Raw genomic sequence first — 18,824 nt, 5'->3', positions numbered from 1 at the left:
CTTGTTCTCCACGGTCTCCACCTTGGTTTTGAACTCCCCAAAATCCAAATCTGATCTGATCAGATAGGGATTAAAAGTTTTGAACTCCTGGGCCCAGGAGTTCAAAACAGGATTAGGATCACTTTGATATCCGATCAGATCAGGAAATCCAATCCAAGCTTTAATCTGGATCAAATCTTCAAAATGGGTAGTTCAAACCGACAACACAGGATTGGGATCAGTTTGATCCCAAAAAACTGGATTATCCTGATCCCACCAGAGGGGTGGATTTCCAGTGGATTACCAGAGCAAAATGTACTGTACAATTTATTTTAAAATATGTTTCAATTTAAATAAGATGGCAACGTTTGTTAACTGAAATAATACACCATTTTTAGCCTTCATGGGAAATACATTTTATTTTTTCCATTTTTGCTCACGTTTGTTTTGGCCTATTTTGTTTTCAACCAAATGTTGATGACATAAATGTTTATGCTCATAAAAGTATCACAGCAAAGATTGTCAATCACAAATGTAATTTAGATTAAAGAAAAAATATCTTCAACAAATAAAGTCCATCATCTGTCATCACCTTTCAAAAGTAATTGCGGACAATAGCATCTCGCCTTGCACCACCACTCAGTCTCTCATTTAGAGGGAAATCCATAGGTGGGCCTAGATCATCAGCAGGTGCGAGGGGCTCTGGGGGATCATCGATGTAAGAGAGGGGGACTCTGCGATGGACAGCGATATTGTGTAGCACAATACAAGCCAGTGTTATTTGGCATGCTCCTTGGGGTTCCACTCTCAGATAGTTGAGGCATGCAAAACGCCTCTTCAGTACTCCATTCAAGCGCTCAATGGCACACCTTGTTCTTCCATGGGCATTGTTGTAGCGCATCTGTGAGGGAGTGTTGGCCGTGGGAAAAGGTGTTATCACCCATGGTAGGAGTGGGTAGGCACTGTCATAGAATGTTCCACATGCGGAAAAGCGCAGGGCAATGAGGACCTGTTCCTCTACAGTCAGAGCATGACTCTGCAAGGTTCTGCACTGCAGTTGTGGCCTGACCAGATCATCAAACTGAACAAAAATATAAATGCAACACTTTTGTTTTTGCTCCCATTTTTCATGAGATGAACTCAAAGATCTAAAACATTTTCTATATACACAAAATAACCATTTATCTCATATTGTTCACAAATCTGAAAAAATCTGTGATAGTGAGCACTTCTCCTTTGCCGAGATAATCCATCCCACCTCACAGGTGTGGCATGTCAAGATGCTGATTAGACAGCATGATTATTGCACAGGTGTGCCTTAGGCTGGCCACAATAAAAGGCCACTCTGAAACGTGCATTTTTGCTTTATTGGGGGGGTCTGGGGGTGTCCGAAAACCAGTCAGTATCTGGTGTGAGGGGTAGGGTTAAGGTTAGGGTAATGTTGTGAATCGAGTGGCCCGTGGTGGTGGTGGGGTTATGGTATGGGCAGGCGTATGTTATGGACGATGAACACAGGCCACTCGATTCACAACATTACCCTAACCCTAACCCTACCCCTCACACCAGATACTGAAACATGCATTTTTGGTAAATCTGATCGGATCTGATTGAGATTAAAAGACCTTTAATCTCAATCAGATCCGATCAGATTTTGAAATCCCATTTTTTGTGATCCAGGATCAGACAACTCGGACAGATTTTGTCCAAGTATTTCAAAGCAATTCAGGATAGGATCACCCTGATCCAGATTACTAGATCCTGAATATCAGTGCTTTAATCCTACCGATCTCCATGTAGTGGATATGAAAAATAATACAAGGAAGACAAGAGACCACATTGCAGAGACATCTATAATGTCTAATTATATTTTTAAAAACATAAAGGACATACAATCATAATGGAATTGAAATTTAAAAAAATACTCCCACTAGGGTAACAACAATAAAACATTAATTCAAAGGCAGCTGGATCATCCAGGCGTGCTTTGAGGAGCTGAATTCTCAGTGAGGTTTCAGTTTGCTGAAGCCGGCACAGCTGTATTTGTTCTTCGGCCAGACGGATCTGAATCTCTGCCCTCTCCGTGTCACGGCTCAGCAGAGTCTCGTAGGCATCATCCCTCTGCTCTGGTTGTCTGGTGCGCTTGCATTTTCTCTTTCGAGGTGGCTCTTGCAGTGTGTCATCAGGCCTGGCTGAAGTTAGTGATACTTTTATGAGCATAAACATTTATCTCATCAACATTTGGTTGAAAACAAAATAGGCCACCACAAACGGGACAAAAAAATAAAAAATAAAATTGATTTGCCATGAAGGCTAAAAATGTTGTATTATTTCAGTTAACACATTTTGCCATCTTATTTATATTGAAACATATTTTTAAATAAATTGTACAGTACATTTTACCCTGGCAATCCTCTGGTGGGATCCAGTTTTTTGGGATCAAACTGATCCCAATCCTGTGCTGTCGGTTTGAACTACCCGTTTTGAAGTTTTGATCCAGATTAAAGCTTGGATTTGATTTCCTGATCTGATCGGATATCAAAGTGATCCTAATCCTGTTTTTTGGTTTTGAACTAACCAAAATCCAAATCTGACCCGATCAGATAGGGATTACAAATGTTGAACGACTGCTGACTTGAAACTAAGGACAAACTGAGTGGTGAGGCAGTGGAGTTTTCTCAGCTCTATAATGTTGGTGAACCACAGAACAACATTAGGCATACATAACATCAGCTTTTTTTACACACTGTTTAATCGTTTCTAAAAAACAGTTGAAAATAAATTGACTACCTTGTTGAACACCGCAAAGCAAATTCAACTGTTTTACTGGAGAATGACAAATAATGACCATCATTCCAAGAACCAAAAATGTTTGTATTGTGTCTTTCCTAATGGGTTAATATTGAATGCAATATCTATGCAATCTTAATATATTTTATATAAATACAAACTAAAATTGCTAAAATATCAGAATCAGAAATGGTTTTATTACCAAATAGGTTTACACACACGAGGAATTTGCTTTGTTATTTGTGGTGCATACCAAGAAACAGAAAGAAGATTTCGCAGCAAAATAAAAAAAATATATTACTGTTATAACAGCTACAACAACAACTATTTTAAGACTATTCTAACAAATAAAAAATAAAGATAATATTTACTCAAAATATATGTATCTGTTAAACTGAGTAAAGTAAAATATAATAAAATATGACATATACTATATAAACTAGTCTACTGTAGTGCCGTGAAAAGAGAGTCGGAGGCGGTGTATTAAGAATGGAGTTCCAATCTTTATTATCCATTAATCAGAGAGGTTAACACATGAACTGCTCTGCCTGATGAGCTAGCAGTAATGGCAGCTAAAGCTACAGGTGTTCCCCACTAAAGGGTCCATGTGGCAACACAATAAGCAAGGTGAATTATGGTCCCACATGGTGTCACCACACAAGCCCCCCCAGAATTCACACATAAACAAAATCAGCATGGCGGGGAGGAACGACACGCCGACCCCATAGACTGTATATATAAATGGACGTAGGGTCCGTGACGTCACCCATAGGATTCTGCAGAGTTGCCGTGAAGCCCTTAGTAGGCGGAGTCGGCCACTAACGGCTCGACAGTGACGTCAGAGTTCAACTCCCGCCTGTTCCAGCCCGCTCCAAATAAGGGCAAAGAGGCGGAGCCGAGGCGGAACCTGCTGCCACCGAGCTGAAAGTTCCAGAGCTAGCTGAAGCTACCAAGCTAAGCTAACATGCTCCCCATCTGCACGCTGCCGTCGCATTTTACGTTTCTAAGGTAAGCGGACATGAAACTATAAATAATAATCTAAGTTATTGAGTTTTTAGAATAATACTTCAGAATCTTAAAACCCCTTAACGTTTGTATGCAATTGTGCTAAATTCAACACTGGAATCAAGCAAATATTAATATGTTTGCATGACATTAGTTATTTATATTTTGATATCACTTAACTATACGTTTAATACATTTAAGTCAAGCTAAGGTACATGTGATGGTAGCTAGTTAGTGCTCTTACCTGTGAGGCCTCCTCCAAACAGCATAATAACCAGACTGTATCATTAAAACTAAGTACCAGTTATAGATCCTTGACTTTAGACAAACAATTCAAAAGACAAAATGTATTTAAAGACCAATCTTTATTTGAATGTGCCTCTTAACCTGAGATATTAGTTATACAGTAATAGTATTGACAATCTAAAAAAAAACTGAGCAACTCAACAGTCAACTTTATGTTTCTTATTGTCTAAAGCATTTATTATTTTCATTTTCCCCCTCTCATATTCAGTGTGGACGGATTGAGACAGCATGGTGTCCAGAGAGCTGCAGAGACTTCAGGGAGAAACCTCCGCGTGATGGACGTCCTGTCTGTTGGTGTGGAGAGGACTGAGGGTCTTTCCTCTGCGAGAAGGACTGAGGGTCTTTCCTCTGCGAGGAGGACCAGGGCTGATGAAGGAGCCCATACTGGGCAAAGCTGATACCAACTGCACAGGCCTAGTCTGTCACTTTATTTGACTAAATGTGTTTACCTATACATTTAATAGGTTTACACCTTCTGTCCATATGTGCTTTTGGTTCATATTTCAATAAATTGTATTTGTATTTGCACTCCTTTTGTCCATTATTCTTACTGAAAATGTTAGATTACACATTCACATCTGACTGAAGATTGGCCCCATTTATTTGTGACGTTGCAAAACAAGGTACATGTTGTGAAGCTCATAAAGTGAGGCAAATAGAAATAATCAGCTGATGGAGTGTAGATGTGGAAATAGCTGCATTCGATCAGCTGACTGTTTTTACAATAAAAGTAGTTTCTTAGTGAATGTCCTGTACTGGTCTTAAAATCTCATAACATCAGCTTTTAATGTTCCTCTTGGATGTTCTTCTTGACCCTCAGAGAAGGAGAAAATGTCGTGTCTTTCAGGCATGTCTTTTCCTAACAAAAATGACAGGAAACATAAAACATATTATTGCAGAACAAGTGTATTATTTATGAAAGCGGTGTGTTTGTGTGTTTAGGGGCTGTAGATATAATTATTTTGTAATTGTAATGTTTTTTTTTTTATTTCAACAATGAGCTACAAAGACAATCAGATTATGAATGAACAGTATGAAGTTCATCAACATTGAAATATGTTATTATCAAAATAATATTTAACTGTTCTCAAAATGTAGTGCAACTGTAGAAGCTTGCTCTGTTGTCTCACTGAAATAATCACTTTTACCACGTTTTTTACAGACAATATTGAGAGATAAATAGTAGCAGTTCTCACTGTGTTAAATATCTTTGCCTTCAATACATTAAATTAGAAAGCTGACAAAGTAATATTGCTAAATATCTAAATGTAACTTTTTGCATGGAAAAAACCCTCAACTTCACTGATGTGTAGGTGATCTAGTATTTAGTATTGTTTAATGGAATGTATATCAGTGTATTCAAGTCAATACTTCATTCATTTAAACCAATATCTTTCTTGATTCTTTGTACAGTATGAAAAAAGAGTCTTTGTACCTGTGCTGAAGTTCACTGCTGTGAGGAGTCCAGTTCTGTCTCTCACTCTGGTCCAGCCTGTCTGCATCACCTGGACACTTTAAACAAACAGATATATATGTAAAGTACCATGTGTACAAACAATATAACTGATTCTCTTCTGTTGAACATGTTGGATTGTGTATTGTCCGAGTCAGGGTCCTTTTTATTTGACTGTAACTTTGGAAATTGTGTTACCAATGCTTACTGTTTATTTGATACCCATTTGGTAATGCAATTAATAAAAACAACAAGGTTTGGGTTCGTTCTTCAGATGACTGTGACGTTAACGTGTAAGCTCAATAATGAACTCCAGCTCAACCAACCATATTGTAATATCTAAGTAATCATCTTGAAATATGACATTAATAATTGTAATATACACACATCTTATTGTGAGGTTGATTTCACATACACTACTTCGACATTAGCTTGTCTACATACTTGAGCATAGCCAATTTAAATTAACCTTAGATGCATACAGTTCCTACCTACATAATAAAATATCTCTAAGTTACAAGGATGTAACCTTATTTTATCAACCTCAAACAGAAGCCGTTTGTTCAACAGTATTATCCCACTTAACGCTTAACACTTGTCTATTTCGTTTTAACCTTTATATATACAGTCTATGATTTTAACTTGGAGGCTACGATTACAATCGTTAGCACCGATGTAGCTACCACTAGCCACTAACTAACCCAAGCCTTACCATTCATTACGTAGCCGATTAAAATAATTAACACATAAATAAAGCACTCGAATTTCACTTACCGCATTCATGCACAGTCTGTTTTAACCGCAGAGCGAGTCACAATAGTCCGATATATAAGCATGAAGAACAAACAACCACGGCCGGCTACAAGTTGTGTTTCCTGGATGAGCTGAGCAGGCAGAGTCCCTGTAGCTTCACGGAGCAGGTAGCAGAGAGACAAGAAGCTAACAGCGGCAGGCACTTGACAGAGCCGTCACTCAATGTGACCACGCCCTAATCTATGCACAAACTTTAAGACCTAATATAAATAAAAAGGGTTAGAAAACAATTCACTCACAGATCCATAATCATGAAGGTGGAATCTAACTATATCGCTAATAAAATGTATGGAGCCAGGGGTAGAAACATGTTTTTTTCTGCTGTAAAGTTGGGCATTTTAACATGGGGGTCTATGGAAATTGCTCCTTTCTGCAGCCATCGCCTATCGGCCAATATATGAACTGCAGTGTGTGGCACTTCCGTATTGGCTTCCCGGCTCTACCCCACAGTTTGCCGCTTGGCCGACCCCCACGACTCCTGAGCACGGGAGTCGGAAAAGTGACCTCCGCCTGTGCGGCCCCCGGAAGGGGAGGGACCGGAATAACAGGTCTTAAATCCGTGACAGGGGTCGAGGCCGGGGGGCGGCCCCGTCGCGGAGGTCGAGCCAGCACCACCGGCTGGTCCAAGTCCAGGTGAGCAGCCTTCACCCGGTCCACCGAGACGTGCTCGGCCTTGCCACCCAGGTCGACCACCAGGTGTTTGTCCCCATGCTCCAAGACCCGGAAAGGCCCATGGTAAGGGGGCTGCAGGGGGCCTCTGTGCGCATTGTGCCGGATGAACACGTGGGACACCTGAGTACCGTGCTGAGTAATAGGGATCGGAGCGAAGGCCTCAGCGGCGTCCTGCAGGAAAGCCCGCCGGACCGACGCCGACCAGGGAGCCGATGCGTTAGGGAGGAAATCCCCTGAAACTCTCAATGGCTGCCCGTAGACCAGGGATGGGCAAATGGCGGCCCGTGGGCCACATGCGGCCCCCACCTCCTCTTTGTGCGGCCCTCAGATTAATTTATAAATAACGTAATTAATTAAAAAAGTAGTTGTAGTAGTACTTGTAGTACTGATACCGTCCACTAGACTCCTAGTTACGTCGCGAGCTGCGTACATGATTTTAAATGCCGCGAAATAATCTGTGACGCATTTGTGTGTATTGTGTTTGTTTCCCGGGGAAACCCTCACAAGAAACACCGGCTGTTGTTATGCCTGCTGTGACCCAATTCCCGTCCGTAAGGCCGGCTTTGAGGGCCGCCTTCATGGAGCGATGGAAGCGCTCGCAGAGGCCGTTAACCTGAGGGTGGTAAGCGGTAGTCCTGTGCAGCTTAAACCCCAAACCACCTGCCACGGCGTTCCAGAGTTTGGATGTGAACTGAGAGCCCCTGTCGGAGGAAATGTCCGACGGGGTGCCAAAACGACACACCCACGTTGCAATGAAGGCCCGGGCAACGTCCGCGGCCGACGTCGAAACGAGCGGGACCGCGTCCGGCCAAAGGGTCGTCCTGTCCACCATGGTGAGGAGGTAGGAAAAGCCCTGAGAGGAGGGCAATGGACCAACCAGGTCGATGTTGACGTGGTCAAACCTCCTCTCAGGCACCAGGAAACGCTCCAAAGGGGCCTTCGTGTGGCGGTGCACCTTAGCACGCTGACAAGCCACGCACTCACCAGCCCAAGTCCTCACGTCCTTTTTCAGCCCATGCCAGACGAACTTCGCGGCCACCAAGCGCACCGAAGGCTTAACGCCGGGGTGTGACAGTCCGTGCACTGCCTCGAACACAGAGCGCCTTCAGCTCGTGGGAACGACTGGCCGCGACAGGCCTGTGGAGACGTCACACAGGAGGGTAACGCCCGCGTCGCCGAACACCACGTCCTCCAAGCGCAGCCCCGCGCCCTCCACCTTCAGAGACTGGACGCCGGGGTCTGTGACCTGGTCCACCGCCATGCGAGTATAGTCCAGGCCCAACTGGACGGCTCCGATGACGACTCTGGAGAGGCAATCTGCAACCAGGTTTGACTTGCCAGCCACGTGCTTAATGTCTGTGGTGAACTCAGAGATGTAGGAAAGCTGCCGCTACTGACGTGCCGACCAAGGCTCTGCCACTTTAGACATGGCGAAAGTGAGTGGCTTGTGGTCGACAAACGCCCTAAACTCCCGGCCTTACAGCATGAAACGGAAGTGCCGCACGGCCAAATAAAGACCCAAGAGCTCACGGTCAAAATCGCTGTACCTGCATTCTTTGGGCGTCAGCTGGCGGCTGAAAAAGGCGAGCGGCTGCCAAGCGCCCTCCACCCACTGCTCGTGCACCGCGCCGACCGCGTAGTCCGACGCGTCCGTGGTGATGGAGATGGGAGCCGTAGATGATGGGTGTGCCAGCAAAGCCGCCTGAGCCAATGCGGTCTTGACCTCAGCAAAAGCGACATCCGCCTCTGCCGTCCAGACGGGGGTCTTGCCCTTCAATGCTTCATACAGCGGCCACATGATGTGTGCGGCCCGGGCGATGAAACGGTGGTAGAAGGTCACCATCCCCAGAAACTCACGGAGCGACTGGGCTGTGAGCGGGCGAGGAAAAGCCGCAACAGCCTCCACCTTCGCCGGCAGAGGTGCCGCACCGCCCTTGGTGACGCGGTGCCCCAGGAAATCAATGTCAGACACCCCGTGTTCGTTGAGCCACATGAAAAGAGCTCGGAGGTGGGACAGGTGCTCCTGCACTGAAGCGCTGGCGACGAGTATGTCGTTGAGGGAGACAAACACAAACGGCAGGTCCCGCAGCACCGAATCCATCAGGCGCTGGAACGTCTGAGCGGCATTCTTGAGTCCAAAAGGCATCCGCAGGAACTCAAAAAATCCAAAAGGCGTTATCACTGCTGTCTTGGGAATGTCCAGAGGGTGCATGGGCACCTGGTGGTATCCACGCACCAGGTCCACCTTGGAAAACACCTCCGTACCGTCTGGACCCGGGGAGGCAAGTGACGCAGGAAAATCTCCTTGAATAAAATCCGGGGATCTTCCCCCCCTAGAAGATTTAGCATTTTCTCCATTAGCTGGGAAGGCTTGCTGTCTCCTAGGCCTTGAATGTCAAGTATCTGGTGGGCCCTCTCCTTAGCAGATAAGCTAAATGTCTCAAGGAGAAGGGCCTTAATCGCCTCATATTTGCCATGGTATTGGGGGGCTGCGATAAATCCCACCAACCTAGATGACGTGGAGCTCCCCAGCGCTGCCCCGTCACGGACCTGTCGGCAGGTGAAGTGTGCCTCCACGTGTGCGAACCATGCCTCCCATGCTCCCTCCCAACCGTGCTCCCAGAATTCCGGCAGCTTTATGAAAACATCGCGCTCAGCCATGTTCGTTAATTTTCCGGAAACTTTCTCGGAAAAGTCGGGGTCACCAGTGTAGTGCCGTGAAAAGAGAGTCGGAGGCGGTGTATTAAGAATGGAGTTCTAATCTTTACTATCCATTAATCAGAGAGGTTAACACATGAACTGCTCTGCCTGATGAGCTAGCAGGAATGGCAGCTAAAGCTACAGGTGTTCCCCACTAAAGGGTCCGTGTGGCAACACAATAAGCAAGGTGAATTATGGTGCCACCACACTACTTTAAATCTTCTCATTTACCTTTTTAAAGGGGACCTATCATGCAAAATGCACTTTGTGATGTCTTTTATACATAAATATGTGTCCCCTTTGTGTCAGGGAACTCACAAAGTGTGTCCTCCGTACCCAAATCTCTAAAAACGGGGGAACAACGGAGCTGATCCAGATTTGCGTATGACGTACGTCATATCGGATGGTGGACCCACGGCCCTACCAGAAAGTTGCTATCAGAAACAATGCCCGACGTGTTTTGGAAGTAATATGGTCTGTGTTTACATTAGCAAGCATCGCTAACACTCAGAGCTAACCTGTAGTGGATGTGTAAAGAAGCAGGAAATAATAAAAGGAACTCACCTTGTGGTAAACCCGCAAGAGAAAAAGCATTTGAGCTCCATACTGTTTCAAAAATAATCCTTGATGTGGTTTTGAACATGATATGGCGTTTCATCACCGCAGCATTTAGACAGTATCTGCCTGGTCCCGCATGAGCAGGCATAATCTTTTTTTTAAAGCTTTATACCCCGAATCAGCACTTTAGTTACAGGGCTGACACGGAGGGATATGAGGCATGACTAGAATGGGTGATCTGTTTGGTATTTTGAGCAAAACCCTTCAGACATGTTTTTATATATTTTTATATATCTAAGACCTATGCTATTGCCTAAAAATAGCATGATCGTTGACCTTTAAACATTCATGAATCATGATTAATATAAATCACTATTACTCTCTTCACTCTGAAAAACACTGATCCTGAGGTCAGTAGACTGGACGGAAAATGGAAAAACAAACTCCTCGTCACTGGTGTTGGTGGCTGCATGCCTGTGGTTCTAACACAACTCCCTACTGACGCAATACTGATTTACCACACTTGTAGACTTAAATGGTCTTTTTCACTACCTAAACTAATGTCTTGACGCAGGAATCTTTTTGACGCCTGATCAGCAAACAAACCGTCTTAATTAAGCAGTGGTGTTCATTTAGAGCAGGGGTGCCCAACCAGTCGATCGCGATCGACCGGTCGATCGCGGGGAGATTCCCAGTCGATCGCGAGATGTGTCTAAAAATAGAACAACAATATTTTGTTTTATCGTTAATGTTCAATAACATAATCTTCCCGTGCCAGAATAATGCACTTGTGATTGGCCGGCGTGACCCCATGTATGGGGGCGTGGCTGGTGGGCAGTGGGCACTATTTCGCTGACGTTGTCCATGTCAACAGGAGTGACAGTCCACACACACTAGACCACATTTATGGCAGAAGCAAAAAAGCCCAAAATATATAATTTTCACTCCGAGTGGGAGGATGATTATTTTTGTATCTATTCCAATTCAAAGTCCATCTGTCTCATCTGCAATGCGAGCGTGGCTTTATCGAAGAAGGGTCATTTAGGGGCGGCATTTCAAAACAGTGCACAAACGCTACGAGACGGAATTCCCTCCTAATTCTGCCCTACACTCCCAAAAGGGGAGGGGCCTGAAAGGACAGCTAAATGCACAGCAGTCCATTTTCACCAGGCCCAACAACAAGAGCAAGGCTGCTACCAGAGCATCTTATCGTGTCAGTCACGTTCTTGCGAAACACATGAAGTCTTTCAAAGACGGCGAAGTTGTGAAAGAAGCATTCCTGGAGGCTGCCGACGCGCTTTTTTGGGACAGTAAAAATAACAGCAGCATTTCAACAGGTTTTTGATATAATAAAAACTCAAGTTGGATACCGTTTGTTTGAACTTATTCATTATAATTATTGTACAAAATGGTATAAGAATGCAAACATAAATTGATTATAGTCTATTATCAATTCAGGTTAAGAAACTAGTGTTGCTTGCATCCTATTTAAAAAAATAAAAAAAAATGCAACAAAAAAAGGGTTTGATTCTATTAATTTTGTCTTTTTTATTGCACTTTGGCAGCAGATTCCTGTGTAGCTTCAGATCTGAGTTGTCTTATTAGTAAGCCTAATTTTAATGGCAAAGAAAGGGTTCAGACTCTTTTCTTTTTTCCCTGTGTCATATGTGGCAGCACTTTTCAATGTTTCTTGAAAACATTACCCACTGTAGTGACGTGTGAATAAACTCCAACTCTGTATCAACAACACTGTTGTGTAACTTCAGTTAAATACTTGTATGTATGTAGATTAGAAAGAGTTAAGATAAAGGATCTGCAGTATTTTATGGAGTATTAATCGTACAAAGGTCATTTTTATACAAGTAGAAGTGTGTATTTACCTGGTAGTAGGCTGTCAGTAATGGCTACGTCTCTCTATTTGGACTGGTAGATCTCGGCAGACTGGCAACTTTAAAAGTAGCTCTTGGTTCAAAAAAGGTTGGGCACCCCTGATTTAGAGAGTCTGTAGGTTTATAGAATGGACAGACTGTAGTGAAATGTAAATCTGTGTTGACTCAAACTGTCTACCTCCAAAGGGCTAATGATAACAAAAACTCAATCGAGTCAATCAGTGAATTGATTTGTTTTTAACAACAATAAAATTGCTTTATTTAGGAGTATCATTAATTGTAAGAAATGTAAGTTTCTGAAATAAAGGAGCTGATGGGAAAAATACTTTACTAATTATACAATACATTAAAGTTCTACAGATAAATCTATCTAAATACCAGAATCAAGCTTCCAAATCAGTTTTTTAATTGAGCGGGTGACAGCTGTTGTTTTTGCACCACAGCGGCACCACAGCCACGTCAAGAGACATAAATCCTCTCAACACAGAACACCATCACTCTACAAGTATGTGCAGGCATGTAACAGAGCACATAATCAGGATGCAAAAAAAAGGTAACTGTATTCGGTTAAAATGACATGCAATAAGTAATCAGATTACCGTTACGTTTAAATTACTAGCAGCATTTTGATATAGAGATCGATATATTATAGGTAGATACATTTTCTTTATGGATTATATTAAGGCTACTTTAATTCTTCTTTATTTTTGATACATTTATTTTGTTATTGTTTATTTCAATTACAGTCTAGGCTTTTGATTAATGTATTAAGCTTTAACAGCATTTGTGAACTATTACTGTTTCTAAAAAATGTTAAATGAAATATCTTGGTTTCTTCTTTTCTAAGGTTTCATCATTACATGTAAACAAAAAAGTAAAAAACATCTTATTGTTATTTATTTTCTCTTTGAGTTATTTTAATTGCATTTTATATTTGACCAAAAGTAACGGCAAGTAATCAGCTTACATTACTTTTATATTTTGATACTCAGATTATGTTGCTGATTAAATGTTTTGACTTGTACCTAGTGATTGTAACAGATTACATTTCCAAAGTGTCCCTCCCAGCCCTGAGTATGTGGCTGCTCTCTGTACTTCACACATAGCATTGACAGCCTCAAACAAACAACCTGGGAATCCACTACAACAACTCAGCTCTTGTTTATTTCTTCTAATGTTCATGCAGATGTGCTAATGCTGCCAGCGTCCCCCAGCCTCCTGCTGCCGTCTGCCCTGACCCTGTCTCTTCGGCATTCCTGTCTGGACCATCATCTCCAGGGGCCACAGTCTCCTCTTTGTCTAGCCAGAGGCCCAGCACGCTGTCCATGGAGCAGACACAGCTCCCAGTCACAGGCACCAGGAAGGCCAAGGTCCTGTATGACTACGACGCCCATGATTCCAGCGAGCTTTCACTTCTTGCTGATGAGGTACAGTGGAATTCTGAGTGTGACTCACCTCACACATTAACATCTGCACACGGAGCAATGTCTGGCCAACTCATAAACAGGAAGCAGATATTGGTATTTGAGTTAGTAAGCTATGTGACTGGTACATGAACAGTGCCGATAACACATGCTGATATGCACATTGCAAGAATTATTGATATCTGTAGTAATTAACTTGGAATGAGTATCTAAAGTGATCTCTTATGGCAACTTCAATGTGAACGATTCAGGAGCAAATCCACAGTATGTATACTGAGAAAAAGGCTTATTGTTTTCAAGTTTAGTCTATATCATCTTCAGTAGGCTGAGTAAGTGAAATCAAGCTAAAATATTCCAAAGTAAGAAAATAGTTCCCACTCTAGTCTGTATGCTGGAGGTCAGGATTAGTGCACACATGTGGAAATGAATGTCAAATCATTTCTAGATCTTGAAAAGTAGTTTTGATCATAAAGTAAAATACAATATTGTTCAGTTCCAGATACCGGGGACTGTTATGCCTTTGTGGATTCACTGTGATCAGTCGTAATGCAATGTGTAAATGATAAACTGAGGAACAAAACTGTCAGAATTGCACATACTTCTTACACTAAGAAATTGCAGGTTGTTCATAATGTTTTGTAAAAAGAGAGTTCATTAAATGTGAAGATGTTCAGAATATTTGCACCAAACAAAGGGAACAATTTGGACCTGGTTTTATTCCTAGGTTATTATGCTATGATTTTACTGGTCCAGCCCACAACTCAAATGTGGCTGAATGTGGCCCTGAACAACAATAAGTTTGACACCCCTGGTCTAGACGGTAACGTTGAATCACTGTCTCCTAAGGATGCATGAAAAACATTGATATAATCTTTTGGAAGTGTTGGCAGACAGTATACCCATGGCAAGTCAGACATGTTCTTGTGAGACACTTTTTATACCACTGTGGGTACAAGGTTTCTATTTATTTTTCTTAGCAAAAAAGCTGGAAATGAAATTGAGTGGCAAACATTAGCATCCAATTCAAACTGTTCTGGTTTGGGTTTCAGTATGTTCACAGGAACACACAGCGCTGAGCTCTAGTTCAGTGAAAATATCTTTATAGGACCTTCGTGTAAATGACATTTAAAGGAGAACTCTACCGATTTTACACGGCAAAGTGGGTTTCTAGATGTTGGGAATGTTAACTTGTTTGATTCCCTTAGTGTCTCCAGAGGGAGGTGTGTGAAGTAAACTCACCCGAGGCAGCGTTGGTTTGAGCAGAAGACTACATGTTTAAAGAGAAACATTTCTGGACCTGTGGAAAGTAGTTCTGAAGCCAGACGCTCCTCACTCTGCATAGAGTGGTGCAGGAATGGACCCTATAACCCTGAAATTAGTAAGCATTTTGGTTAGAGGCCTGGGATAAGGGCTGTGGGTTAGGGTCAATTAGTACAATCCCTAATCGATGGAGTACTCTTTTAAGGTGTACAGGTGAGAGACAATCACCTTCAAAATCCTCACTCTCACCTACAGAGCTTTGCACGGTCAGACTCCTGCTTATGTGGCCGACTTAATACATCCTTATACATCAGCCCGCATGCAAAATGTACTGTCTGTCCCACGTACCCACCTTAAGACCCGCTGTGATCGAGCATTCGCAGCTGTGGTTCCTAAACTATGGAATGCTCTGCCCGCTCATCTACGGTCTGCGGACTCTGTTTGGGTAACCGGTGTGCTTGATTTTATTCCATTTTATACTATGTTTTAAATTTGTTTGTTTGTTTTTATTTTGTTTGTAAGAATTGTTTTATTGTGTCTTAATTATGTTCTGGTGTTTTTATGACTTCTTAACATGTGTCTTGTGTGTTCATTGATCATTGTTGTTGTCCTATGTTGATGTCTTATTGTTTTGTCAAGCACTTTGTCTGTGAAAAGCGCTTTAAAAATAAACTTTACTTACTTACTTAATTACTAAGAATGTGTTTCCATTGTTCTTTTTATAAATAGCTTACTGCTTACTGAGTAACAGAGGAAGTTACCCTACTATCTGTGGCTCTTCCAAATTGAAAAGTGTTTCCGTCTGTAATGTTTTTCCTCGTGGTGCAGGAAACCAAATGTCAAAGACTTGAATCCTCCACATACCTTGGTCCTTGTGAAGCAAACTCATGAAATGAATCAATGCAGAGGTCTGCGTGAATCCGATTTCTCTTTGAAAATGACTTGCTAATCATTAGTTAAATGTTAAACATCTTTTTCCAAATGTGTCTTGACCTATCCTCCTCTGTCTCTCCAGCTCATCACCGTGTACACTGTACCAGGAATGGACCCTGATTGGTTGATTGGAGAACGAGGGAACCAAAAGGGCAAAGTCCCTGTCACCTACCTTGAACTGCTGAGCTAATGGACCAGACAACAGGAAACAAACACACACACACACACACACTTACTTGTCTTCTTGTACACTAGTGGTATGTTGATCTGTGGATATGTAAAACACGTATGTCTGAAAAGGTTTCCATCTAGCAGATGACTGTTTTCATCAAAGGCTTGTAACTGTGAGCAACAGCTTTGTTTGTTGAGGCCAGCGGGTCATTACACAGTTACTCTTAAAGAGTGGTGCAGTGACGCGTCCTAAAACCCGGAATTAAGCTGCGGATGGGTTCCCTCGACAAAAAAGCAATGTAATGTTGAATAATTTTAGAATCATAAATCTATCTATCATAAATCTATCGATTAGATCGCTTTTTTGTTGAGGGAACCCATGCGCAGCTCACTCCCGGGTTTTAGGATGCGTCACTGCACCACTCTATTCCAGTAATAAGTGTGCAATGAACCCACAAACCACCACACTCGATAATTTTGTTGACAGTGAAGTTTGGTTGATTTGGTGTGAAACATTATGTTTTTACAACAAAGAATTTGTGAGGGATTCAAACAAAGACATTACGTAATCCATAAAAAGATCATTCCAATTTATATTGATTTGGGTCTGTGGTTGATTTTGGTGTGTGGTAACTTTGTTGGGAAATTGTCATTATTCTTAGCATCTGACAGCCTCATGACATATTATTGTGGGAAAGGATCAGAACTGTTATGTCCTGTCTGGATATCTTAATTATTTCTGACAATGATCCTCTCAATGCCTAAAGCAAGTCAGGAAGACTGGCTAATGAAGTTAGGAAACCATCTCCACACTAAAAAAACATGTAATTTACACAACATCCTTCCAAAATGTGGGGTAAAAAAGTTTCACATAATTTAACAGAGTGATATAATGATGATGTTCATGAGAACAAGTCCAATTCTTCAAAGTAAAAAAATGACTTAATGAGATAATGGAGGATTGCATAAATATGTGTAACTAGGATGATTGAGTCATGTGACTGGTTCCCTCAGTGCAGTGTGTGTCATAGCTCTGTGTAATGTTGTTAGGCTTTAAAGATAAATCACAACATGCCACTAATAGAAGCCAGTGTATACAGTGGTGTAGTGGATCAGAGATCACTGGTTCCCAGAAGATGATGCAGAATGTTTTTGTGAACCCTTGACCTTTCCTCGACAGATCATCATCAGTCCAAAAATATCCATCTTTAATTTGATGTGAATAATGCCCTTGTATTTTGACTACTCTCTTAGGCCCCAGCCACACGAGGACGATAACGGTCATAACCGCTACAGTTCTCTATCATATAGACGGTTCGGCCACACGAGGCCGACATGGAAATGCATAAAATGATAACGGGTCCCTAGGTGGGTAGATCTGCAAACGAAACGCTCTGGGGGGGGGCAAACGGCTCCGTGTTTACGCCTATACGATCATTTTCTGATAACGTTGAAGCAATAGCCCCGCCTCTCCCACCTCTCCTACTCAGAGATCAGCTGCTGGGCTGTCAGAAGAGGGGAGGAAAAGAGAGGCTCCGTTTTTTATTCTTATATTATTATATAGAGTCGTTATCAATTTGTTTTAAAGCTCAATACATAACAAAGAAGACCTTTGACCGGCACTTTTCTAATTTTCTCCGGAAGATTTAAACTAACGGACATGTTGACCGGCGAAAGAAAATCGAACTGAAACTCTGCCGCACGGTTCCCTCGTCCCTTGGAAGAGGCGGAGAAATGGGTGTTTTTCATCTGCTGGTGGACTACCGGCATATGAACTACAGCGTCTCCAGCGCTTTCGAGCGGTCTCGTGTGAACGGACACGTTTCTGGTGCCTATTGCGTGTGGACTGAAGACTTTTTTGATATCGATTTCGGTCCGTTTGCGTTATCGTCCTCGTGTGGCTCCAGCCTTAAGCACCACCCTCAGGAAAACATTTATATTGTTTTAGGTTTGCTGTATTTGTTTTAAGTGGAATGAACATTACTGCAATGCTTTTAGACATTTGGTCTGGTAAATAACTTATTGGATGTTTAAGCGTTTATGTTTTTTTGACCTTGGATATAGTTACCTCAAAGCCTTACATCAGTATTTTTTCATAAACTGATGGAGTTTCCAAACATTGATGACAATGAGCAGCCTCCTCCCACTAGATGTCCATGTGAAGCTTTAGAACTCAAGAGTTCAAGTTATTGTACTGTTGAATATTCTCCACAAACAGACGGACAGGGGCTGGAGAACACGCCATGCAAATTGATAATATATAACACCCGATTTACTGTGTGTGTGTGTGTGTTCATTTGGGGTTTCTTGCTTATATTTCAGTTGTTTTCTATGGGCTGTCTTTCCTGTAGCTCTCATGTTTTCCATTTAGTGTCGTGTGTCATTATTTGCCTGGGTGGAGGGGGAGAGGTTTGGCTCTGAGATATTCAGTCATCACCTTGCTTGTTTGATGTGCAATAAACATGCATGTGTGTTACAGTTATATGGTTGTCTTGTTTTTAATATCGTCCAAAATATTTTCTTCCATTATGTACAGAAGAGATGATTCCAAGTTCCCCTCTTCACCTCATAACACACAAACGGAGATGAAAAAGCACTCAGATTATTGACTAAGTAACAGTAGCAATATAACAGTGTAAAAATACACAGTTACAAGTAAAAGTACTGCATTTAAAATTGTACTTAATTAAAAGTATAAAAGTATGAGCAGATCAAAAGATACTTTAAATACCTAAAGTGAAATATCTCATTATGCAGCATGGCCCAGTTTAAGGCTGCAGCCACACGAGAACGGTAACGGTCGTATCCGCTACAGTTCTCTATCATATAGGTTTGGCCACACAAGGCCGACAGGGAAACGCAGATTATGATAAC

At 42.2% G+C, this 18,824-nt stretch overlaps 1 protein-coding gene across 3 annotated transcripts in view; it reads left to right on the top strand.

Moving 5' to 3' along the window:
• LOC117547288 (endophilin-B2-like) overlaps positions 1-16,544 on the top strand; it is a gene marked incomplete at its 5' end in the record, with an annotated part of 37,174 nt that extends 20,630 nt beyond the window's left edge. For 2 of the 3 annotated variants that reach the window (XM_034217900.1, XM_034217899.1), the window contains 2 exon segments: positions 13,349-13,589; positions 15,862-16,544. In XM_034217900.1, the coding sequence (XP_034073791.1) occupies positions 13,349-13,589; positions 15,862-15,969 (349 nt within the window). 3 annotated transcript variants of the gene reach the window in all.
• Between the last annotated feature and the right edge of the window lie 2,280 nt (positions 16,545-18,824).

The sequence above is a fragment of the Gymnodraco acuticeps genome, unplaced genomic scaffold (genome assembly GCF_902827175.1).
Source record: "Gymnodraco acuticeps unplaced genomic scaffold, fGymAcu1.1, whole genome shotgun sequence".
Classification (NCBI taxonomy): Eukaryota; Metazoa; Chordata; class Actinopteri; order Perciformes; family Bathydraconidae; genus Gymnodraco; species Gymnodraco acuticeps.
Note: the sequence above shows the minus strand (reverse complement) of the source record. Positions and strands in the feature narration are given on the sequence as shown.